This window comes from Arctopsyche grandis, chromosome 6, assembly GCF_051622035.1.
Source record: "Arctopsyche grandis isolate Sample6627 chromosome 6, ASM5162203v2, whole genome shotgun sequence".
NCBI classification, from domain to species: Eukaryota; Metazoa; Arthropoda; class Insecta; order Trichoptera; family Hydropsychidae; genus Arctopsyche; species Arctopsyche grandis.
In genome coordinates this window covers 10,049,134-10,074,784 of record NC_135360.1, presented here as the reverse complement: position 1 = coordinate 10,074,784, position 25,651 = coordinate 10,049,134, and the positions used below count along the sequence as shown (strand labels likewise).

The window sequence follows — 25,651 nt, the reverse complement described above, 5'->3', positions numbered from 1 at the left end:
ATGTGATTGCATTATAATAAATTATACTCACGGATACATTATAATACATGGGATTGTATTATAATCACTTCACGGATATATTAAAAAAAATTAATAAACACTATTTTAAAAAAATTGAAGGAAAATAAGTTATTTGGAAATAATCACGCGGGCCGCATGGAATTGCGTGGCGGGCCGCAGTTTGCCCAGGCCTGCAATAGCGTCATATATGGAACAACTGGTACAATCAACAATCAACAAATTCGATTTACGATGAATTTGCGAAGAACACATTCTGCATAATATGATATGTACATTAGTATAATACTTACAATTTTTCAAACATAACAGGACATAGAATGGTAAACGGACTATTTCGCAAATTGCGATCGCGCAGACGACAATCGTGAATACGGAATATTTGGTACTCGAGTTCTCGTTAGTATGATAGTTCGCATTTAACTCTCGATGGATGGAATTTTCGGGTGCCAGATGTCCATGATCGAGGTTTTAATGACGTTCACGAAATCGCTTTGTGCGGAATAACCACCCAACCCATAGATCAATAGAGATATCTATGAACAATCAACAAAAAAAATTATAAACAGCAAATTTGCGACAAATACATTCGAAATGCTAATAACTCTTGCGAGAAACTGAAGGGTGAGGATGCCGATTTTACTGCCATCAAAACAATAGATAAATCGCCAAATTCTAGCAGGAGATGGTCGATTTAGGTTTTAATAACTACCCAAGTCTCGCCAGCAGCGTATATATATAACCAAATGATAACTCTAATTTTGGATTTGACCCCACGATCTCTTATATGGTGATTTAACCAGTGAGCTAAGATGTGGCTTATAAAAGCACAATACTGGAATTTTGTTTAATTACAAGTATTAGAACGTCGCAAGTCTGTTTTTCTCGAGAGCAGCACATGACAAAAGTATAATATATCAAATTAATATTTTTAGTTGAATCAGTGTTTGCTTCAGATGTGAAATCATTTTTTTTCAAAAACACGCGTATTAAAACGCATTTTCTGATAGTAAAACGTTATAAATTGTTTTCTAATTGTACACTAAATTGATTCTAAATCGATGGATAAATTCTTGTATGATTCTTATCTTCACAAAGTGGACATTCCAAATTACAGATCATTACACATTAGTAACCTTGACTTTACATTGTTTTGTTTGTTGACCATCATAATTTTTGTTGAGTAAATTACTTTTAAATTCTTCTATGAGACGTCTCTCTTTCTAATGACCTTGGGCGCTTTTTTTTATAAATCAATCACGAAATTAATATGTATATTATAATATTATTTTCGCTCTCTTGTTGCATTATGCCAAATGGTATATACATACATACATATTTGAGAGGCTTTGCTTTATCATTACTTTGGCTATGTTCTTTGACTACCCCAATGTTTGCGCAAAAGTCTTGAGAATTCCTTTTCGGTGAATGTACACATGCAACAGTGTTGTTGTCTGTATACCTCAAGGAAGGTCAACCATTTGTTGCTAGTGTTTACCAAAGTTGTCCCAATTAACACAAATGCCTGATAAATTCCGATGTTCATACTAATCAAAATCATACATTGATCTAAGGTTCGTTCCAATGTATGCACACTATCTTGCACAATCAGTCGGCTGGAGAATCACTTACATATGCCATAGGCAATACTCAAAAGAATTTCATCATATAAGTCATCATAGGCTTAAAATCAGCATTCTTCTGAATTGCGTATACTTACGCTCTAGGCTTAGTATAGCATTTTCTGTGAATCTTCTTCTTTCAAAGAAGCGTATTCGATTTCAATCGTAACTGCTCCTTGGAGTCATGTGAAAGGTCAGTGGTTTATCGTTAAGAAGAAATAATAATTAAGATTTATATATGCCAATTTTGTGTGGAACCATCTCAACATCAATGTTTATACATAATATGGGAGATCATTATAAACATTGATGATTGAAATTTAAAAAATAACTTTTTTAGAACCTTATTACTAATAATTGTACATAATAATTGTTAAAATTGTAATAAGTTATTAAAATTTTAACGCTTATGATGTACAATTTTTTATTTATATTTATCGTGGTCTTATTACTTGTCACCGGACCCAGAAGGTGCCGCGTATCGTTCAAAGGTTGTAAATGCATTGTTAAAGGTTTGCCGAACTTTTTTTCAAACGATTTACAACAATGGAACAATGAATAGCACTGTGACTATCCTACCTCTACTTATTACGAATGAGCACCTTTGGCCAAATTTGTACATAAATATGTACTATACATATTTAAATTTATAGTAACTAATATATAATTTTGAAAGAGACTTTTTATATGTATGTAAGTTTTGGGTGGAAGCATCCGTGACGCTATCGAAAAAATCGTATTTTCTATGACGACGATTTCGATTCCGTTTTCAATTTGGGTTCCGTTCCCTGAATACTTTTTGTTATTATATATGTATAAATAAAATAATGGTGACAAATGAGGGTAGGTGGCCAATTTAGTGGGAACCGTTTCAACAGTGAAATCAGATAAATTGACAATGTCTGATCCATTCAAAGTTTGTCCAGCAGCACCAGGTCAGGGCTCAAACCCGTGACCCCTCAGTTATTAGCATTATACTTATTATAGGTAATAATTTGTTCAATTGAAGTTTTCTTTGGTTGAAAAACATTCAGTAAAACTACACTATGCCTCATTTCAGAAAATTTGTCAGTAGAAAGATAAATTTGCAATGCATATTGGTCAGATTTTCAAACTTATAGAAATTAGAAGTACATTTGCTTATGTTCAAGATTTATAACTAAACTCGTCGAAAAGTTAACTGAAATAAAGCATAGATATTCACGAATCCAATTCAATCATCAAGTGCTAAATAGAACATTCGTATCCATACAGTGGATAATCAAGTAAATTTGCGGGCCCCACTTCAGTAAAAAAAATGCTATCATCGTTTTTTACCATGTTTTTTAGTATATGGTTTTTCATTAGGATTTTACAAAACCATCTTTTTTGTATTTATGTACTTGAAACACTAACAGTTTTTGGTATAATTTAAAATAGGTACTATTTTAAAATACTATGTTAAATAAGTATTAATTTCAATTATTCTTGGCTTACGAACGTATTGTGAGCAATGATAATAATTTTTAGGTTGTAAATTTTGGTAGCAAAAGCCCATTTCGGGGGCCCCAAGCGCACGCTTATTTTCAATGTATGATAAACCGCCGCTGAATCCATAAACGAAACGATGAAATATATAATAAAATAAGCACCGGCATCTGCATCCAAACACAATATTAACTTCAATTCATGAAAAGTTTTGGGTCACTTTCACTTACGAAAACGAAACCCTGCTTTACTTTTCTCAAATTGGCTGGACCGCCCCAAAAAATAAACATCTGTTTATAGGCCCACGCTTTCATACTATCAATACATACTCGAAATGACAACGTGCAACCACCCAGGAGTGCTACAATGCCTCGAATAGGCATTGTACACCCTTCCTACAATACAAGCATACCTATACCTTTTGGCCACACCCCAACACCCACATTAGCATTGATTCACTCCTAGACATATTATATTCAGATACTTAGTTCCGAATCGGTTCCGTTCGGTCTGGCAGAGCAGCACCCAACACATACATATTCCAAGTTCACGTGGAGTCGATCGTTGCAAATCTATTGGGTATGCCGTTGGCGTATCGCTAGTTTGGTACGCGTCACCACACACCACACCTGTTGGTTAAAATGCCACACCGACGCTAATTTTCATTCACCGCAAACTACATTCCTCGGCCGGTCGCCGTTGCGGCCTCACCTCACCGCAACATCCAAAATACACGAGTATCAAGATCCCAAGATCCAAGTGCTCGGTAGAAAGTTGCCCGGTCGGGAGGTAAACGTCCGAGATTAGGGGGACAAAATCAACGCTGGGTGGGTTTTGCGGTCTCGATATAACAAGAAATCCGGTCGTACATAAATGTGTATGTATGTATGTATACATATGTATGTAGATACGTGATGCGTTTCGTCGGGTAATCGTTTGTTCGTTGGGCAATCGTTCATTGTTTCGTGCTCCAAGAATGCCGCTTATCGAATTGACGCAAACGATCGCCACTTTAGATTAGGCGATCGCTCATCGTTCTGATCACTTTTTGTGCCGTTTCAGCTCGCGTGTTTGTATGTAGTTGTGGGTACCACTTGTGTACGAAGCAATCAAGTAGAAGAAGCAAGTGTGTGTGTGTGTGTGTGTGTGTTTCGAAAGGTTTGTGTCCACTGAAGTGTGTAATTGTGCTGCTGGATGGTTTGTATTGATTTATTTGTGATGGCTATCTTCCGTTGGCGCAGTAGGAGTTTGCTTATCTGATGAGAAAATTTCGTGGAAATTTTTGATTTTTCCGTACAAATGACTCTTTTTGTGTTTGATGAAATTTCGTTGGACTTTGTGTTTAGTGTGTATTTTTTTGCTATCGAGATTGTAATTGTATGAAGTTTGTTTCAGTTTGATTTCGTCAGTGTAGTGTTGTGTTTGTTTCTGGGGAGGCAGTTGTTTAGTCGAGTGGTGTTGAATTGTTGAGCTCGATCCACATGTAAACAGTTGTGCAGTTCTTTGGAAGATTCGTAAGTGAGAATACTTTGGTATAGTTTATTTAAAAAAAAATGTGTTAAGATTAGTTGCTAATGAAATAATCATTACTTTTTGGTTTCGGCAACCAAAATCATTCGATTGCGTGCAGAGGGATAGTGATGCCCGGGGCCAACTCTTCGACTTTATGTCCCATACAAAAAAAACCTATCTTTTTCGAAATTGCTTTAAAATCAATATCAAAAAATTTATATATAGGTATACATATTTATTTATTTACATATTAGCTACAGTGACATTACAGAATACTCTAACGCGTCACTGTGACCAGACATACAAGCATAATACAAATACTATACATATGTATGTAAGAAAATTAACGAGACATCTATGTTATAGATAATAATTTTTTGAAATCATATTCCAATAGTGGTGGCATAGTGGGTAGGGTGGTTTTTGCTAATTTGATGGAGGAACTGTTTCAACAACTAAATCAGATAAATTGGCAAACTCTGATGGGAATCGATTGACTTGGTGTTACAAATGTCAAATTACAAAAAAAAGTGTTACAAAAAATCAAAAAATAACCAGCAGCGTGGTCTAGTGGTGAATGTTGAATTATTTCGTACTTGATGTTACGAGTTCGATTCCCCGCTAAGTCTCGCTGTTGGCCAGACCTTGATATGTCTAAGTCGATCGTTTCTTATCAGAATTTGCCAATTTTCCTGATTTTCATTGAAACCATTCCTGTAAAATTGGCGTTTCCTTCCCAATTTTCTGTTGCGAACCTTTAGTTATTGTTATATCTTAGGTTTCGCCATATTGCTCACCATAGAAGTCTCTGTGGTTGTTTATCGAATATAAAATTCGTATTGTTACATGAAAGTTATTCATCGTTATTTATCGTATTAATACGATGTTTCTAATATATGTAATACTGACCATAGATGTCAGATATTATTTAGATTTACATGTATCTATGTAATAATTATGTGGACCAGGAAGGCGCATTTGGGGGTTTACCTGTTAAGCCTTCCTGGTATATTTGTAAAATAAAATAAAATAAATAAATAAAATGTCCATACTGACCAGCAGCATTAAAGATTATATTCATTCGCGGTCAGCTCACGGGATTGAACCCAGCGACCTCTCGATGCTTAGTATCAACGCAACCACCGAGCCATGCTACCGGCTCAAATTAAATAAAAGTGCAAATTTTAATCAATTCTTTACGATTACGATACGATTTTTTTTTCATTTGCTGAAATGTCTTCTTATTTAGATCTGTAGACATAAATCGGAAAATCCACTTTTATTTCATTCTTTAATTTAAGCCCCCCTCTTAATTTAATTTAATGCCCCCAATAATGAATTGGATGCCCGGGGTCGTCGCACCATTGCCCTCCCCCTCCCTCTCTGAACGCCACTAGGATTAGATTAAGCTTGGGTTTTAAATTTCAAGTTTAGTCATAAATACTGATATCGTAAATATTTAGATTATTTAGAAGTGTTTTATTGCACTAATTCCATAAACATATAGAAAACAAATATTTTTTTTATTTTAAATTCAAAAAATTATATTGGCCAAATTTGTACATAAGTATGTATATACGTAATATAAATTTGAAACATTATTATTATAAACTTTGAATTATATTCAAATAAGTTGACAAATTCTTGGAACCGTTTCAACGCTGAAGTCAGATAAATTAACAAACTCTGATAGGAAACGATCGACCTGGAGTCACATATTTACATACATACATACATATAAACAAGGTCTGGCCAGCAACATTTTTTGAATCCACGATCCTTCAATTGCATCATACGCTAATCACTGAGCTATGTTGCTGGTATTAGTCCATACGTAGTAGCTCATATTTGTATAAATATTATATACTAGTTGTTTTACCCGGCTTCGCTCAGTATTTGTAATATAAACAGCTTTAACATGGCGAATCTAATAGTAAATATTCATTTGTTTTTTTTATTAAATTTATTTGAATCGAAAAAAATATAATGTTCAACCAATTGAATTGTCGTCATAGAAACTTCGTTTTGTTTTCGAAGCTCCCAACAAACCTTAAATAAATACAAAGTCTCTTTCGAAATTATATGTTAGATTTATTTTTTAATGAAATACTTTAGATGGACCCAGAGAGTTTGGTATTGATTGAAAAAATACGCCTCTTTTATCAGTGTGAGTTGTGAGATAAAATACGCAGTCGTATGATAAAAACAATACAGGTGATTAAAAACTATAATATATGTATTATATATATATATAAGATCTAAATATAAAATAAAACTAACGTATATGCTTGAGTTTGAGCTTTTTTCTTAGTAGAATCATATGGTTTGTAGGCTGCGTTCACGATACTGTCAAACAAAAATACAAAACATTTTATTTTACATCAATACTTAACTTGGGGGGGATTGCTTAGTTTACGATGGCCTACCCCCACTCTTCGAGAAAGATGAGCAACCGCTACACAATTTTAGCGTGCACATATTTTGCCGTGCACATGTATGCTGAATATGATTATTAGTCTCTTTTGGATTGTTTGGCTACTTTTAAATGAACATACATATATGTAGGTATGTTCATTCATAAGCAATTATATTTGAAATTTGCATAAGTCCACATTTCTTCATTTCAAGAAATATCTCGCAAAATATCAAATATAATGTTTTGCGTTTAACAATATTTAAAAACACTGGTGGCCTGTTATATTTTTATTCTGCTTTTCCGAGATTTTAAACATATCGAATTAGTAGAAATGATAACCATTTGTGAATTAAGTAAAACAGAAATAGTGTTTTTGGAACTGAAAATTGGACTTCCGCCCCTTTCAAATATAACGGCTCGTATACATACATATAGAATCCCATGTATATTCCCATATTTGAATAAATGCAGGAGAAACTTTTCGAAATAATAAGATCGTACGAATCAACAATGACATAAGTCAGCAGCATGGCTCGGTGGTTGCGTTTATACTAAGCACCGAGAGCTCGCTGGGTTCGATCCCCATTGAAAAGAATTTATTCCGAGTATAATCGTTAATGCTGCTGGTCAGACTTGGATATTTATGATCCAAGTCGATCGTTTCTTATCAGAGTTTGCCAATTTATCTGATTTCATTGTTGAAACGGTTCCTCCATCAAATCGGCAAAAACCATCCTACCCACTATGTCACCACTATTTGAACATGATCTATGTACAAGTTGAAATCCATAGATGTCTCGTTAATTAATTAAGATCAAAATCTAGCGATTTATTTAATTAAAAAAAATGCTGCATTTGTAATTGGCGAGGAAAGCGGTATATATATATATATATATATATATATATATATATATATATATATATATATATATATATATATATATTTATGAGCCTGCTAGGCATGCCGTGCCGTACGTTTCTGTGTGTACACATATGTACTCTTATAATTTTTGCTAGTTTACTGCAATAATGTCATGAAAGTATCCTATTATATACATATATTTTTCTAATTTAATGTATAATACAAATCTTCATTGTGCACAGGAGTTTCTGAATACAAATTGAACAGCAAATTGACGCTAATTGACGTGAAAATTTTAAAATTGTTCGATTTGTAAGTGTTTGCCAAGCCATTATATCCATACGGATGGCTGTACAATTGTTCAATGGTTACGGTTAAAATATTTTTAACAGCGTAATGACTGTTCGCAGTGAAAACAAAAAATAATAAAGAAAAGTAAGCTTGCAATTATTATTTATGCACATAAACCGATCCGGATAATGCAAATGCTTCTGGGTAAGTGCTGCAAATGTATTATATTTCACAGCTAAGGTCAATTCGGATTTGTTTCAGTTCTCACCGTTTGCATTGTATCTTTGTATCTACATAATTATATATGGCATTAAAGCGAAAATTACACGAATTAATTATTACGTTTACATCTTATCAAAGTTCTCATCCTGCATTCTGCACAAATGTGGCACATCGTTTAACATTAACATCAGACGATGCTCATTGATTCGACACCTATGTACATATGTATGTACATACGCTTAGGAATGCGCGGATTCTTTATCGTCTAATTCCATTTCTGATAATGACGATACACAATATACGACGCATATTAATTTAGATACGTCCGAAATGTTGATTTTTCGCCGTCATATCACATCACTCGGTTTCGACAATGTTGGCGTTTTAAATCATCGCATCGGCGAGTGTTGTTGAATGCTGTGCGACCGTATGAAGTGCGTTCGTTTTTTTGCTCTCGAGCTGATATCAGATGAATAATATAAATTATTAAGAGGTGATTGTTTCGAGGATGAATCCAAAAATGTAATCTTATCTTCTGAAGCATGGTTAATTTATAGATTATATGGTATGAGGTCACGCCGGTATTGTTGCTGAAGTGGTCTCCGACTACGGTCCTTTGTGTGATTTTTATTTCATCCTAATTTTTATTTTTATTTTTTTATAGTGTTGATGTATCGTGTTTTGTTTTGATTGATAAATTTTTATATGATTTCGTTTTTGTTTGTTGCAGGAAGTTGAAAATTATAGTGCTTTTTTTTTTTTTTAATCGACTGATGTGTGATTAGCAACCGTGGCGCAAAGCTCGAGAAACAAGATGGCTCTCAAGAACAGCACGGCTTATAACTCCTCGCAGGAGCAGTTCCATGACTCTCTCACGGGTCCTACGGAAGGAAGGGGCTCTCGTCCCGCTTATCTTGTGGAACATTTGGCTACGTTTACCGTCACTAGAGAAACAGGAATTGTATATCCTGCTGATGGCATGAGAAGGCTTCTTCAATTAGAAAAAACAAATGGTATGAATGTTTTATATGAATGCATACAAAAAGTTTGAATATTTTATTTAAAAAAAATAATAATTCGTTTGTTCTTTTTTTTTTTTAGGAATATGGTCTCAGAAAATGCAACTTTGCTTAGATGGATCGTGGGTTCTAATTATGGATTATGAAAGTGGAGTAAGTGTTTATTTACAGATAAGATTTGTCAGATAATTGACGTCAATAAATCGTGGCCTCTATCTATATAACTCGGCTAACAATAAATCAATTACAATTTTTATTTACTTGTCATTCAACGTGTTTCACAATGGAATGCATGTACAGAGAAATGTTATAATTAGAGGTCGGAATCCGAAGGGGCCAGAAACGTGCCGCCTATTGTTCCATTGTTGTAAATCCTTTGTAAAAAAGGTTCGGCAAACCTTTAACAATGCATTTACAATCTTTGAACAATAAACAGCCCCTTCAGATTCCGGTCTCTAGTTATAATAATAGAAGTGCCCTTTTGAATACATTTCTTGTTTCAATAACACGCGTACCGTTTCTATAACTACGCAATATTGTACGCGTATGCGTATGCTATTGCCGAATGCCGACGCTTTCATATACGATGTTAATTGAATAATATGTTGCTTAAATGATCAATTTACTTATAAAAATGTATCCCATGTTGTTTATTGTGTGTTTTTGAATGCATCGTGCAATTTTTAACGATGCACTTGCTCATTTCCCTTGCCCAGAGAAGTTTTTATCGGACATACGTCGACCACCAAGCATCAAATACGACTGATGCTAAAATTATTTAGGATTGTCTGTGGATAATCGTCACTTGACAACAATATAACGCCTAAAGCTACTTCTATTATTATAACATTTATCTGTGCATGTATCAATTGCAGTAATATAGCTCTGTGGTTGCGTTAATTCTAACCACCGAGAGGATCCCGGGTTCAAGCCCTGGGTTGATCTCAATTGAAGGGAATTTATTTGGAGTATTTTTGCAGTGCTGCTGCTCAGACTTGGATATATTTGACTCCAAGTCGATCGTTTCCTATCAGAGTTAGATAATTTATCTGATTTCATTGTTGAAACGGTTCCATACCAAGTTGACAACCAACCTATCTACTATTTTTCACCACTGTTTGAATATAATTTCAATTTATATACCATAAAGAACCATAGGTGTCACTTTAGGGCAATCTGTAATGGCACCATGATAAAAATATAAATTTAAAAAAAAATTGTTCTAATAAGTCGATCGTTTTCTATCAGAGTTTAACAAATTTTCTAATTTCATTGTTGAAACGGTTCCATGATCAAATTGACAAAGCCGTCCTAAATACTATTAGCTTGACTCTGTTAGTTCAGTGACGTTCCTGCCCATCAAAAAACTGTGATCTGATTTTGAAGCACTTCCATTCTTTATTTATGTATACTTTGGGAAAGTCGGCATAGCCAATTTTATATTTTCCCATGATGACATTATCGGATTGCCTCTGAGTGATAAATTATATGGATTCAAAATTTTTAAATCATATTCAAATAGTGGTGACATAGTGAATGGGATGGTTTTTGCAAACTTGATGAGGAATCGTTTCAACAATGAAATCAGATAGCAAAATTGGCATACTTTGATAGGAAAAGATCTGAAAATATGTATTGACCAGCAACACTCGGAATAAGTTATTTCAATTGAGGTCAACCCATGGAATCGAACCAAAAAACCTCTCGGTAGTTAGCATTAACGTAACCACCAAGTCATGCTGCTGGCAAAATCTGAATGTATAAATTTAAATACCATAGGTATTGCTCAGGGGTAAAACCCGTAATGACACCATGATAAAATATAAATTTATCTTAAAATGAAACAAAATTAACTAGGCTAGCTTAAGCTTGCACTCTATTCATATATTCCTGATAACGAATACAAATATTATCAACATGTCGCAGAATGATGAATTCATAAACACAAATTATTTTTTTATGTACAAATGGAAAAAAATTTATAGAATATATATTTATACTTTTCAGTCAATTATGGAGCGTTTTTCTTGTTCGTCCATCCAAGAACCGACTGCATTCACCTCCAATGATCCGATGGAGATGTACAATAATATATTAGCGTTTGTGGTGAGCGGAAGAGGCGGTGCTCGCTCGGAGATGCACATCTTTCAGTGCCATGACGTAGGCGCGCAAGACTTGGTAGAGGACCTCAATCACATCAGGTGCGTATTTATTACATTTGCACTGTGTGCTAGTAATAAACGTTGTTAAAATTATTAAATCGTCAATTTTCAATATTTTAGAGGCGGTAATAAGGGACCTGACCGTCGAGTAAGTCAATCGGGACGGTATGAAGACAGCGACAATCACAACGGCAGAGATTTCGTCATGGAACGTGAACGAGATAAAGAGAGGGAAATAGGCGAAAGGGCACGACGAAATCAAGCAAGTCTCATTATTAAAAAAAAAAAAAAAAAATAATATATATATATATATATATATATATATATATATATATATATATATATATATATATATATATATATATATATATATATATATATGTATATGTAGGGTCTAACTCACAGCACCGAAAGTGAAAAGGTTGAAAAAGCAAATATCGGAAAATCGAAAGATCTTAAGTCGAAAGTTCAAAAAAAAGGGTACATGGGAAACGGTACTATGTATATATAATATATGTATATATTAGTGGCATGCGGTGAAATTATCTCTCTTTTTGTCATACAGCCTTGTTTAATGTGCGCGCGCAGAATACGGGAGGAAAAGCCTGTTCCTCTTATTCCTGTTGTATCCTGCTCGTGCAAATTAAGTGAGGATGTACGATGGGGGGGAGAGAGAGTTTTACCGCACGCCACTGATATATTTATATACTAGCCGTTTTTCATATGTATGCATGATAAACGAATATTTTCGACTTTTTCACGGTCACCCGTATATGTGCTATGAAGCAAAGTGCAAAACCATAAAGGGTTGATAACTCATATTATTTAGAAAATTTTGAGTCACACATACCTCAGTACGAAGTCTTATGGTTTTGTTTAATTCCATTTTTAAAGATTTTTAGTAAAAACACAAAAATCTCTCAGTACTAATAATACAGTAATACTGCCCAAATTAAAGGTGATATGTTAGTCAATTATTATTATTTTGTTTTTCTTGTGTTTATTCAATCAAATAGAAACAAATACAACCATCTGTGTTAACAGAAAAAAATATTATAGGTTCAATAAGTCTTCAAAAATTTGTCAATAAGTTTTCAAATATTTTTTTTGTATTTAAAAAAATAATACTTATTTTTTTAAGTGGTAAAACCTTTTTAAAAATATGCCTGCTTATTGTCCCTTCTTCTAAAATATCACTCATGCAGATGTCTTCGCAATTATCAGATATAAGGTGTAAAAACCAAATTAAGGGAGCTGGCTGAACAAAGGTCGCCATTCAATTTTAACTTCTAATGTCAAATAAAACAAATATTTTGTTAAAAATATTTATTGTTTGTCGATTTCTAATGCATGCTAGAGGTCTTAGTCTAACTTCCGTGTTGGTAATTTTGAATTTCATCTCTTATCTCATGGTTTGAAAAGATTTCTATATTTTTCTGATCAGCTGTTATTTTGTAATTATTTTTTTTTGTTATCATATGTCAGCCTGTATACATATTTGTTTTTAAATTACGTATTGTATAATATGTAATCGATTATTTTATTTTATAGATACCGCACTTTCAAAACTACGGTCGTGAAACGGAATTGGAAATAGCTCCTCGTGGACACAACGAAGATGACGCTTCGAGCACTTCTTCCGACAAGCTCTACGAACAAGACATTGCAATTTTGAATAGGTATAATAAAATATTACAATATATGTACGTATGTGCAATGATGCATGATTTGTTATCAGTTAGTGATAATGTGTTTTCATTTGTAGGTGTTTCGACGACATTGAAAAATTTATCGCAAGGCTTCAACACGCCGCGGCAGCTAGCCGAGAGTTGGAACGTAGAAGACGGTGAAATTTACTTTTAAATGTGTGATTATAATGTGTTGCGATAAGTTTCAAATGTAACACGATCGCTGTCGATGTGTTTCAGATCGCGAAAATCAAAAAAACAAACGGACCCTGGCGAAGGAATGCTCTCACTACGTACAAGACCACCGCCGGAACCCGAATTTTATGACATTTTCCAGAAATTCAAATTGTCTTTCAACTTATTGGCCAAATTAAAATCTCACATACACGATCCCAATGCACCAGAACTCGTCCATTTCCTCTTCACTCCATTAGGTGGACTTGTTATACATACATATATAAATTCTAATAGGTATTTTATTGTATTTTTACATTTTTTTTATTAATATTTCAGCGCTGATCGTGGATGCGTCTCACGATGGCTGCGCTGAGCCGAGATTAGCTACACACGTCGTACAACCCTTGTTAACCAGAGAAACTATTAACCTGTTGGTTAATTGTGTCACATCCAAAGAAACCGAACTGTGGCATTCACTCGGAGATGCGTGGTTGATTCCGAGGTATTTCCAACTCATTATAAATTTTCAATGTGAATTATTCAAATGCTACAGTGAATCCTTTCCGCCATTCAGGGATCAATGGAAAACACCGGTACAACCTTATCAGCCCGTGTTCATGGATGGTTGGGCGCCCGATTTTCCAGTCATCGATGAAACACCACAACAGAGGTATTCATCCAAAACAAAATTTCTCATCTTGTAAATACTTATTTAATTTCTGCACTAATATGTTCGTTGCATTTGTAAATTACTGCTTTGATTTCATCTTGTGAATTATCGTTAGATGTCGGTGTGAAGTGGGGTTGTGTATGTTTATGCTTATTTTTCAGATCAAATCAGCGTCGTTCAGATGCCTCATCATCAACATTTCATCAACATCATCATTCATTGGATGATTCTCGAGACGATCCGTACGGAGAACAATATACTACGTCTGCCAGGTACGCACATATAATATGTACATATGTAGATGTCGTCTCATCGCTTTTTATGTAGCTTTTGTCTGTTTGTCACTTTGATTTTTCATTAGATTTATATTTTAACATTTTGAAAATTTCATTGTATTGTGCTATATAGGAGTTCTCATTTGACTGAAATTCCGCTGAGGTCTGCCCCACATGGAATAGATTCAGGCTCTGCTGGATCGTCGTCACCCACGAGAGATTTACCTCTGCCTCCGTTGGATGCAAGACGTGGTGGTACACCTGATGCTGGTAAATTTGTTTAAATATACATGTTAGTCTTTTATCAACATGTACAACGAATAAAACATGAATGTTCATATTTTAGATGATTTGGGACAAGCTTGGGCCGAAGATGTTGTTGCAAGAGGTGGGAAAATAGTTCGTGTCACGTATCCTCGTACCGCTAATAATGATAAAGAACTGACTGTCGTCAGAGGAGAGTATCTAGAGGTGCATTTTTATTATTCATTTGTTATAGAAATTAATAAATTTTAAGCCTATGTATTTTTGCAACGCAAAGGAAGAAATAAGGTTCATAAGATCATTTCTAGTATTTTAATATTATATATGTATGTAATTGAGTTCACATCATTTATTTTAAGGGCTGTATTTATTTGGTAAGTGTCGTTGTTTGATTTGGTCAGGTCAGTAAGTTATATTATCCGCCAGTGACTACTTCATTATTTACCGTTTGTCAAAAGTACCTAAAATAATAAGTTTACTGACCATTCATTTTATTTATTATAGTACACTAATATCACTAAATTTTCGTCAAAGTTACTGACCATTTATTGTAATAAACTGTCCATTTGATTTTTTGCCTCATTTCAATAAATTCAATGAAAGCAATCTTCATTTCAACATTATTTCTAAAGTTTTGATTTTTTTAACAAAATACATACATATTGTTTCAACACTTTTTTTTCAATTAATGAAACAAAAATTCAATTTGACTTAATATAATGCTAAATAAAATAGGTTTTAGTTCTCTATAAATAATTATATATTTATATATATATTTATAGCTTGGTGGTTACGTTAATGCTAACCACCAAAAGGTTGCTGGGTTCGATCCCGTGGGTTGACCTCGATTGAAAAGGATTTCTTCCGAGTATTACTGTAGTGTTGCTGGTCAGATTTGGATATTTGTGACTCCAAGTCGATCGTTTCCTATCAGAGTTTGTCAGTTTATCTGATTTCATTGTTGAAACGGTTCCTCATCAAATTGGCAAAAAATCATCCTACCCATTATGTTAACACTATTTGAATATGATTTCACAATTTATAATCTATAAAATGTATATAAGTACAAGCTTAATACCATAGATGTCGCTTAGGGGCAACCCGTAATGGCATCATGGAAAAATTAAATTAGGTCCATCGGCTATGCCGTATTAAAAAAGTAAAATAAAATCAGAGACCGCAGACTCTATGTAGAACTTGAGTTCGAAAAACTTGCATTTTTTTCATAGAATAGTAAATCAAAATATACTATGAATATGTAAGAGACAAAAACAGGCTACCTGAAAGAAAAATATTAACGAAGTTAAATGAAACGAAATATTGAATACCCAAAATCCTCTTCCATACTCTTGATGATTTTTATTTTTATTACAGATTTTGGATGACTCCAGAAAATGGTGGAAAGCACGTAACCAACAGGGTATGACAGCTCATGTGCCACATACAATAGTCGCTCCGCACGCACCTCAAGATGTATTCAGCAATCCTTTGTATTCGACACACTACCCTCCACAAGTACGTTTTTTTATTGCTACTACATATGTTATATGTATACGTGTATAAAGCTGATTTTATGCTGTAAATACTTATTTAAAAGTTTTATCGAGTGATTTATCTACACATATAACTGCAATTCTTATGCTTTTCAGGATGCCCGTGGTGGTAGTGCCAGTCCTCGTGAAGCACCCGGCAGCAGTAATAATTCAGGTAACGCTTCCCGTTCAGTGGATTGGGTGCGTCGTGAACGTCTTGGGAAGAAGGGAGAATTTAGATACTTTTAACAGTGTTGTTTTGTAACAGCTTATTGTTTTGTTGCAATGATGAATTGTTGAAGTGCGCTTGTTGTGCTCGTTCATTGTTTACGTTTGCATCTGTTTTATACTACATATATATATATATATATATAATTATGTATTTAAAGTAAAGTTCTATGTATGTATGTACTTATCGATTGAGTTCATATGCTCTCTTAAGTCAACAACATTTCCTTTGGTAAATTTTTACTCTATTGAGCTCAAATAAGTTATGCATTTGCATATGTATTATATTATATTTGTGTAGTGTCGGAATTGAATTGTTTATATATTTCATAATTAATTTCACCAATCAACGATACACATATTTATTTCATATTTTAATTGCAATCGTATTTGTCGTGAACTTAAAAATATACACGTATTAGTTTGTTTAAAAGTATATTTTTGTTTTATGCCGTAATTTATTATAATATTTGTTCGTGTGTTTTTTTTCAAATTCAGACTAAAATCAGATTAAAAAATAATGTTTTGTCATGCTTTGATATATTATATAAAATAAAAATTGCATAATTCTTCTAGTCTCATTGTAACAATATTCTATCATAGTTCTCCAATATTGATTGTTTATGTTTAAAGGTTTAAGGAACATTGCGAATTTTGTGTATGCAAAATTGTCCGTCCAAGCATTTTATACATTTTATCATCATTGTCGTGTTTTTTTTTTTTTTTTTTTTTTTGATATTAGACATATTTTTGTGAATGAAGTGTTTGCTGAGTTTAAACACATACATATATTAAAGATCAACGTATGGATACTGATAGTGTTAAATGAAAAGTTAATTTTATTCATTGTTATTGAGAAAATAGTTTTTTTTAGACTGTTATATTATATTAGTTGAAAGTATAAGGCGAATATTTTCATACTTTTTTATTATATATATGTATGTATGTATGTATGTCATGTACATATTGGTTATAACTTCCACGTAGAACATGCTATAGACATGATCGTATATTTTGATAATGCTATAATTGATATTTTGATAATTTCCAAACGGGGATCGGTGAAAGATGCATATTAAAATATTTTATAGTTTTTAATTTAAAAAAAAAAAACAATATTTTAAATCTAGTTGCTAACTTTCAGAGTCCATGAGTACCTATATAATTCATAAATATTTAATCAATACGTTAATTCAACGTACCGATCCCTTATTTTCAATATACTCTTTAAAATGACAGTTTATTCTGAGTATGTATGTATGTATGTATGCATAGTTTCACATACATACATACATGAATGATATTTAAAAAAAAAATGTATTTTTATATTTATTATATTATATACATATAGTATATATTACGTGTACATGTTTTGGTACTTAAGAGTAAATTTACATGTTTTGTCAAGTGCCGTCGAAATATATTTTGTCAATTTTATTATTTAAGAAAATAAATTTTATAAAATCTGCATCGTTTTCGTATCTATGTTTGCTTTCTTTCTGTCCAAAAACCGTCACTTATACTTGAATATGTGGTGAGTTGCTTTTAATTTTATTTTATGATTCATTCGATTTTTTTTGCTATTTTAATGTACATACATAGTATATTAAACAGTACTTTATAAAGTTACAGAAAAAGTTACACCACCACCTCCTCCGCCACCACCTCCTATCGAAGATGACGAACCCAAAAGTTTACCTTCGTCTAAATATAACACTCTGTGTAAATATTTACATACTTATATAAAATATAATTCATACGTTTATATTGTAATTTTTAAATACGATTTTTTCTTAAAATATAGCTTCGAAGAGTATCAAAAGCTTAGCAACTGAAGATATGCAAGATGAATTGAAAATGGTGTTGCTACTCCGTGACAAAAGACACAGTCTTGACTTCCTGAAAACGCCTGATCTTTACATCAACAATGTGTGTATATGTTCTGGTCGAAATTTATTTTCAGTTGTAATATATTCCAACTGGTGTTTTAGATCATTCATATTTGAATACGATTCAACTAGTTATTCATTATATCTCTCTAAGCGCTTGTAATATAACAGTTTGACAGCTCTGATGTTTTTACAAGTGCATTAGAATTCAATAATGCGTTAATATTTGCTAGGTATTATGAATTATGGTAATGTGTTCAAAACAAAAATGTGACTTTCTGACTGAATTTACTAGTCGAGTGACGTTTTCACGAAAACCTAACCTCTCCATCTAACCTGGTATCAACTTATAGTTGAACTATATTTTCAGTTATAATATATTTTGATTAATTGCAATATAATTTGCCATATAAATCAACTTATATATCCAACTTGCAATATATATAAATTAGACAATATATTCCAACTAGTCAAAATATATTTCAACTGAAAATACACTTCAACAATAACGGTAGTTGATACCAGGTTAGATGGAATATATTCCAAATAATCAAAATATATTACAACTGGAAGATACACTTCAACTGTAACACAATATATATATATATATATATATATATATATATATATATATATATATATATATATATATATATATTGCATTTGAAAAATTATTTTTTCATATTTTTCAATGTCAAATTTGTTCAACGCTTAGGCCTCCTCGGCGTCTGAAGTTCAAGCGTGGTTAGAAGCTAAAGGTTTCCACGAAGATGTGCGGAAAAAACTTCGAGGGGTGGCTGGAACAGATTTGTTCCGACTGCCGAGGTCGACACTAGAAGAGCACGCTGGAGATAAAGAGGGCCGAAGACTTTACAGCCAGTTACTTGTTCAAAAGAATGTTTCCGGGGTACAAATTTTAATATTATTGATTTCATACAATAATTATCATACATATACATATTAAATATATCTATATATTTTTTTAGTACAAAACAACTTCTACCAAAGAATTAGCAGCTAAATTGCAAAAAATGAAAGAAAAAGCTGATGTTTAAACACTTATACATTATAATATATTTTATGTGACATATTGCATTGAATCGAAGCTGTCGAGATATAATTCACCTACCGGGCCCAATTCTAGATTTGTGAGATGGTAATTTCAGTCCAATAGACTTCTCAAATGGTTATTGAAGGCGTACAAAACAGCCTCAATTCCAAATGTGTACTTTCAATAATCGTATGATTGAACCATTTGACTTTGAGTCGTACCTGTTAGAATTGATCTTGTTATGAATTATATCACGACGGCTTCAAATTAATGTTTGTTAAATTTTATCCGTCTGTATTTATGAATATTATTTATTTTATAGGTAACTAATATATATATGCATATATTATAATTTGTGTTAAAACGGGTTTTAAAGTTTATTAAATTGCATTTCAAATTAAAATTTGATAGTGTATAATCCATTTTATAATTATATCATATTAATTAATTGTTTAGTGATTTAGTTTTCATAAAATTGCTTAAATAATAAAAGTGCAATATAAAATCTTTAATTTAATAAATAATAACATATTTAAAAGGAATCTAAAACAAACGGGAGTGGATAATAGAGAAAAGGAAACAAGTTGTTGTTACTTCAAATTTATTTAAAAATATATCTATTTACATTCAGGATTGACTACGACTGATTTTTATTTAAATTCAACTATGTATTTAATAATAATCTTTTCATATTGTATCACAATATTGTTTTCATTTAACCAACGTTCATTAATAATAATACATGCACGACTCTGTTTGTTCGTTGCACTTTTACACCAGTGCATATAATAATTATTATATGATAGTAATATCTCATGTTCAAAAATCCATCTATCACACTTTTAGTATCGTTACCGTAATCTGTAAACCACAGAATTTCGTTTTGGGTTTTTTTTTCAGTTATAATCAACGGCCATGGTTAAAAAATTTAAAAGATAAAACAAAAACGTTTTACCAAATTCGATTTACAAGGTTTCCAAGTTACGATAACGATATAAAATATATATTGATTGTTATTATATATAAATACACAATATTATGTGTTACATTGTGATCTTTCCATGCCAATTAAATTCTTAAATAAATATGTATTTCTCTCACTACCTCACCGTCGTCGTATTATATTTTCACTAATGTAGTAGATTTGATAATAGCTGATTTATTTTCTTTTTTTTTTTAATACCTAAATAGACTTCCAAAACAGTACCCAGGTACATCTAAAACATCTCTAGAGCACCCATCTTCCAAGTCGGTACATCATGCGCATCACATCCAGATGAGAAGAGTGACACAATTCGAAAAATGAAAAAAATACTTTAAAAAACACAATTTTTCAACTTATTGATCTATCAAACAAAAAGACTTAAAAATATAACCTTATACGAATTTTATTTGAATTGTGTAACTTTTCTCGCCTGGGTGCGAATTATTGCGACATCTCTAATCATAAAGTACAAATTTCACACAGTTTTAACAATTAACATTATCGCTCTGCTATAAAAAAATACCTAATTTTCATGCGAAAGCTTTTCAAGTGATTATGTTGATAACGCAATCAAATTACACAGATTTAAACGATACTATTTGTACAACAGATAGAAATCTCAATGTATTGCTTCATTTTATCAGGAGAATCGCTATATTGGTGATTGGCACACATATTTGGTGTTCTTAATGTATCGATAGATACAATGCTTTCATCTCATCTATTTTATAATATAAATTTTATTGGGCAAGTCTTATAAATATGGGAAACAAATACAGTGAAACTTCCTTAATTCGAAATTTCGAATTAGCATACATAGTCATTACAGATTGCAATACAGGTAAATTTTAGCATTTATCGGTATAACTATTTTATCGCGAATTAAGTACATATTGTATTACATTAAAAATCGATGCAAATGGCGTATTGTGAATGAGGTTTGTATGGAATTTGTTAATTTTTATAGTATTACATGTGGCAATTTCAAATTGATAAATTCAGTGGCAACGCAGACTAACCAAATCGTAATAAATGCGATCAGACAGTTGGTTCAATTATGATCGAAACTTTCAAATGGTCAAAACTTTTTATAAATAAATATGATTGGTTGGTTGGTAAAAATGATGATAAAATTTATTATTACGAATTCACTTCAATGCATTTATGACATTATTCACCTGACATTTATTTTTAATTATTTACAATTCAATCTGGGTTAACATTTTTAGAAAAAACAGCCACAAACAGTTATCTAATTGACGAAAATAATTTTTTCATTTACCAGTAAATACCGTTTTTTAAAAACATACCTCTTCTATAATTTGCATATAAAATTATTATTTTGAATAAAAATACCATTATTTTATTTTACTACCGCCATCTATGTTTAAAACTAATAAACAAACGGTGGATAGACGTCAACGACTATCTCGCCGGGCAGATTTATAACGCGTCTTACACGATATTTTTGCACCATCGTAATGGCGGCGGATCCATTTACTTATATTGATGTCCAAAATGAGCAATATGGCAAAGTATGAAAACGATCGGATAAGAGGCAAACTTTTTCCTGAATTGTAATCGTAAGTGAAACGTAAAGGAGGTATGTAAAAATCATTTAACGTTTACCGTTTTATGAAAGTTGACCGTAAAATGCAATCCCTAATAGTCATAGGGGCAATTGCAAATAAGGATAGACCGTCCATCAGTATTCAAAGCAAAGGAGCAGCAAATCGTGTAAGAACAGGTTTTTCTAAGAAATTAACAATATTGCCCCGATCCCTATCCCAAGTGTAGTCATAACACAATTTTTTCATGAAAAAAATGTTATTTCCTAAAAATTTCTGAAAATATAATTTTTCCATAGTAGAAATCATTGATCAAAAATGAAAAACAATCATAATTACAAAATAAATCGGAATTTCAGTATATTAGGCTTTCATTTACCAGGTTTTACTACATACATACGTACATTAAAAATGTATTAGTGACCAATAATTATAAAAATTTTACACACATATTGGGAATTTATATATGTAAGTATTAAAAACGCCATTGCGAGATGAAAGCACTGTACATATGCACCACACGAGATGAGATGAGATTTTTAAGCACAATACAATATCAAAAGCGTCTCTTCGTAATGATTACACAATGAAATGCATAAAACACACATATTAAAATTATCACAAAAAAACAACATTTTCACAATCGATTCCAATAGTTGAGCATCTTTTAAAAACGTGCTAAAATTCAAATAAAATGATCGTCGATTCAAATACACAGACAATGATTTTACATATGTATAGAAAAGATTTAACAAATTCATAAATTTTCATATCTCAATTACATAATAATAATAATATATAAATTAAGCCTTACTTTCATAGCTACAATAATAATTTAAAATAAATATTTGTCATTGGCTTTTGTTTATTTAATTTAGGCACAAGAGAGGTAAATATATTCAAAGCTATTGTTGTTGCAAAGCTCATAGATAAATTTCACAGGGAACGTCTAACAGCGGAAGGTGTGTAACAACAAATAAAAAATAAAAATTAACTAATAAAATATATTTATTGCTATTGCAGAGGAATGTTGTCATATATAATACATACATATGCATATATATATATTAAGTACAGTATACGTCAAACGTGTCGCACTTCTCGACGCTACGCAACAAATGCAAACATCCTGCGTCTATAGAATTGGTATGACATTGCTATAAATAACTTAAATTACTTATATTTCTCAAATGATATGCTTATAATCTTAAGCTTAGGTATATAATATCTTACATGCTTGTTTTTCACTACGGTACTATCGACACTACGAGGAACATGGTTGATCAATCGGATTTATCGACATTTTCAGTATTACACAAACAGGAAACGTGGTAAGGAATCAATCAATATATTACCGGAATAAATGTACATATGTAGTACATTTTTAAGGTAACGGAAAATATCTTATATATTTTAAAGCAAAATATATTTTTAATATAATATAATTAATCACTCGTATTAATTTAAATAATACATTTTTCAATTCAGTATGTACAAATGTTTTTGTTAATTATTAATTTGGCTAATTTATTTTAATTGTATTTATAAATATATACGTATATAGTTATAAACGCATACTAAGCATTGGGCTTTTTAATTATTTGATTTTGACAGACAACAATTTTTGATTTAAAAATAATACATAGTACATAAATAACATTTTATTTATACATAGCCAATTAAGATATAATACATTGATTTCGTTGAAATGTATGTTAAAATATTATAACACGCAAAACAATTTATCTATAAAAATTTTACTATAAAGTATAGTCAAATCTTAGCGAGTATTAAAGATAAAATTAACATCCAAAACGGATTGTTCCGGATTGGATTCTTTAACTTTTCTTCACTCAAGACTGTATCTTTGCATGGAAAAAATCCAAAACAAAAACACCTTTACAATTGTGAATGGTGAGATTCAACTAAATATAAAGAATTCTCCAAAAAAAATAATAAATTCATAAATATAGTGCATTTTGATCTTACATTAAATTAAACTCTTACGATACATAACATTAGGCGACTTATTAAAATAATTATTTACAAAATATACAAGTATAAAATGTTTTTTTTTTCTCTAGGCAAATTTTCAATACACACATATTTATTGTAATTCAATTATTGTCTAAATTGATTTTATTTACATTTTATTGTGTGATTGCATAACTATGGTAGTGACTATTCAGAGTAATAAAATACAATATTTCGTTACCCTCTCCCCCCTCCTATGGTTGTTAATTTTCCTACCTAAGATTACATTTTTATATAAAAAAAATATATATGTTGAAATTAAAGATCACGATTCAACAGAATTAAATAAAAACATTGTTTAGTAGTGTTTCTATAGACTACATGGCAGAATTTGGCAAATTTTGTGCTTAAAAAAAATCAATAAACTCTGTTATAAGGGACAGTATAACGTGTGTATAAAAATATAACATACCAATATATAAACTGTAGACATTCCGCTTATTAAACATCACATCTAATACGATGAGTTAATTTGATTTGATTAATTATCACTTACATATTCAATCCAAAAATTGCACCATCAATTTCATCACATATCATTTTTATCTATCACAATATGCAATATTTTCATCATAAATGCCAGAATTCCAGCCTTTATTTTTCTTATTGACGAAAAAATATTGTTATTTTGTTTTTTTGTTTTTTTTTTTAAGAATATACATATATCTTATTAAATAAGGCCTACTTTTTAATATCGAGAAAACAAATGCTGCATGAGCAAAAAAAGTACATCATCAGAATATTGTTATCTAATTAAAAAAATATTAATTAATTAATTAAAAAGAAAACAATTCCTAGAAAAGATCAATATTTAAATTGACATTAAATTACTGGCGACGAAATAAGTTTAATATTTCAAAATGAACTAGATGATTTTCTAAGTAGACTATTACATTTAAACAAGATTAAGTCTCATAATATAATACTGTCAATATTTCATAGTAATTAATATTATATTTTAAAATGAAATATTTAATGTTGTTCGATGACTTTTCGAACCTTCATAATATTTGCTTACTGAGCGTAAGAAAAAAACGTGTCATTGCTTCTCATGCGATGATTGCGTAAAACATCATCAAACAACATTGCCTTCATTCAAATAATAAATAATTTATTTTTCGTATTCCTGACCGACCAGAGCCAGAATAAAGAAGGCCAACCCGAGGAATATAGATCCTAGCAAATCTCCCAAGGACGTGAGATAAGGTATCGCTGAATTATCTGGATCCATTTGACATTTCCACATTTGATGAACGATGATATGCGCGATGTACAGCAACACCATAACCTGAAATTCGCATTAAAATAATTAATCAATATAAAACATTATACCTTTAAACACTTATCATTCTTATTAAACGGCTTTATTTAGTTTGATTTTTCTTGTAATCAATTTCTGAACCAATTATAATCAGCCGGTTTTCTTGAAATTTTGCACACATGCAGATTTCCAACAGTGAAATATTCTTTAAAATTTTGAGTCAACCCCTCCTTTCAAAACATGTTATGTATAAAGTCTTAGAACTATGAGCAACTAGAGTAAAATTTATTCGGAGTATTTCTGCAGTGCTGCTGATCAGACTGAATATGTTTGACTATAAGTTAACTGTTTCCTATCAGAGTTAGTTAATTTATCTGATTTTATTGTTGAAACGGTTCCTTACCAAATTGACAACCACCCTATCTACTATTTTTCACC

At 31.5% G+C, this 25,651-nt stretch overlaps 2 protein-coding genes across 21 annotated transcripts in view; one reads left to right on the top strand and one right to left on the bottom strand.

Annotated features, from left to right (window-relative positions):
- Positions 1–20,467, top strand: part of LOC143912813 (epidermal growth factor receptor kinase substrate 8-like) — a 28,923-nt gene extending 8,456 nt beyond the window's left edge. For 3 of the 18 annotated variants that reach the window (XM_077432205.1, XM_077432210.1, XM_077432207.1), the window contains exons 2-19: positions 9,141–9,423; positions 9,512–9,582; positions 11,437–11,630; positions 11,712–11,853; positions 13,143–13,270; positions 13,357–13,437; positions 13,520–13,713; positions 13,793–13,958; positions 14,031–14,126; positions 14,288–14,398; positions 14,535–14,671; positions 14,748–14,872; positions 16,040–16,180; positions 16,315–16,372; positions 18,052–18,147; positions 18,230–18,354; positions 19,030–19,221; positions 19,301–20,467. In XM_077432205.1, coding sequence (XP_077288331.1) covers positions 9,225–9,423; positions 9,512–9,582; positions 11,437–11,630; positions 11,712–11,853; positions 13,143–13,270; positions 13,357–13,437; positions 13,520–13,713; positions 13,793–13,958; positions 14,031–14,126; positions 14,288–14,398; positions 14,535–14,671; positions 14,748–14,872; positions 16,040–16,180; positions 16,315–16,372; positions 18,052–18,147; positions 18,230–18,354; positions 19,030–19,221; positions 19,301–19,369 — 2,325 coding nt within the window. In that variant the 5' untranslated portion in view covers positions 9,141–9,224 and the 3' untranslated portion in view covers positions 19,370–20,467. Of the gene's footprint in view, positions 1–4,012; positions 4,626–8,963; positions 9,031–9,140; positions 9,424–9,511; positions 9,583–11,436; positions 11,631–11,711; positions 11,854–13,142; positions 13,271–13,356; positions 13,438–13,519; positions 13,714–13,792; positions 13,959–14,030; positions 14,127–14,287; positions 14,399–14,534; positions 14,672–14,747; positions 14,873–16,039; positions 16,181–16,314; positions 16,373–18,051; positions 18,148–18,229; positions 18,355–19,029; positions 19,222–19,300 lie in introns of those variants that run through there. The other 15 variants (XM_077432214.1, XM_077432220.1, XM_077432218.1 and 12 more) reach the window with 13 other exon arrangements.
- A 3,529-nt stretch (positions 20,468–23,996) lies between these two features.
- Positions 23,997–25,651, bottom strand: part of LOC143912819 (solute carrier family 41 member 2-like) — a 51,620-nt gene continuing 49,965 nt past the window's right edge. For all 3 annotated transcript variants that reach the window (XM_077432241.1, XM_077432239.1, XM_077432240.1), the window contains exon 12: positions 23,997–25,240. In XM_077432241.1, coding sequence (XP_077288367.1) covers positions 25,064–25,240 — 177 coding nt within the window. In that variant the 3' untranslated portion in view covers positions 23,997–25,063. The remainder of the gene's footprint in view (positions 25,241–25,651) is intronic.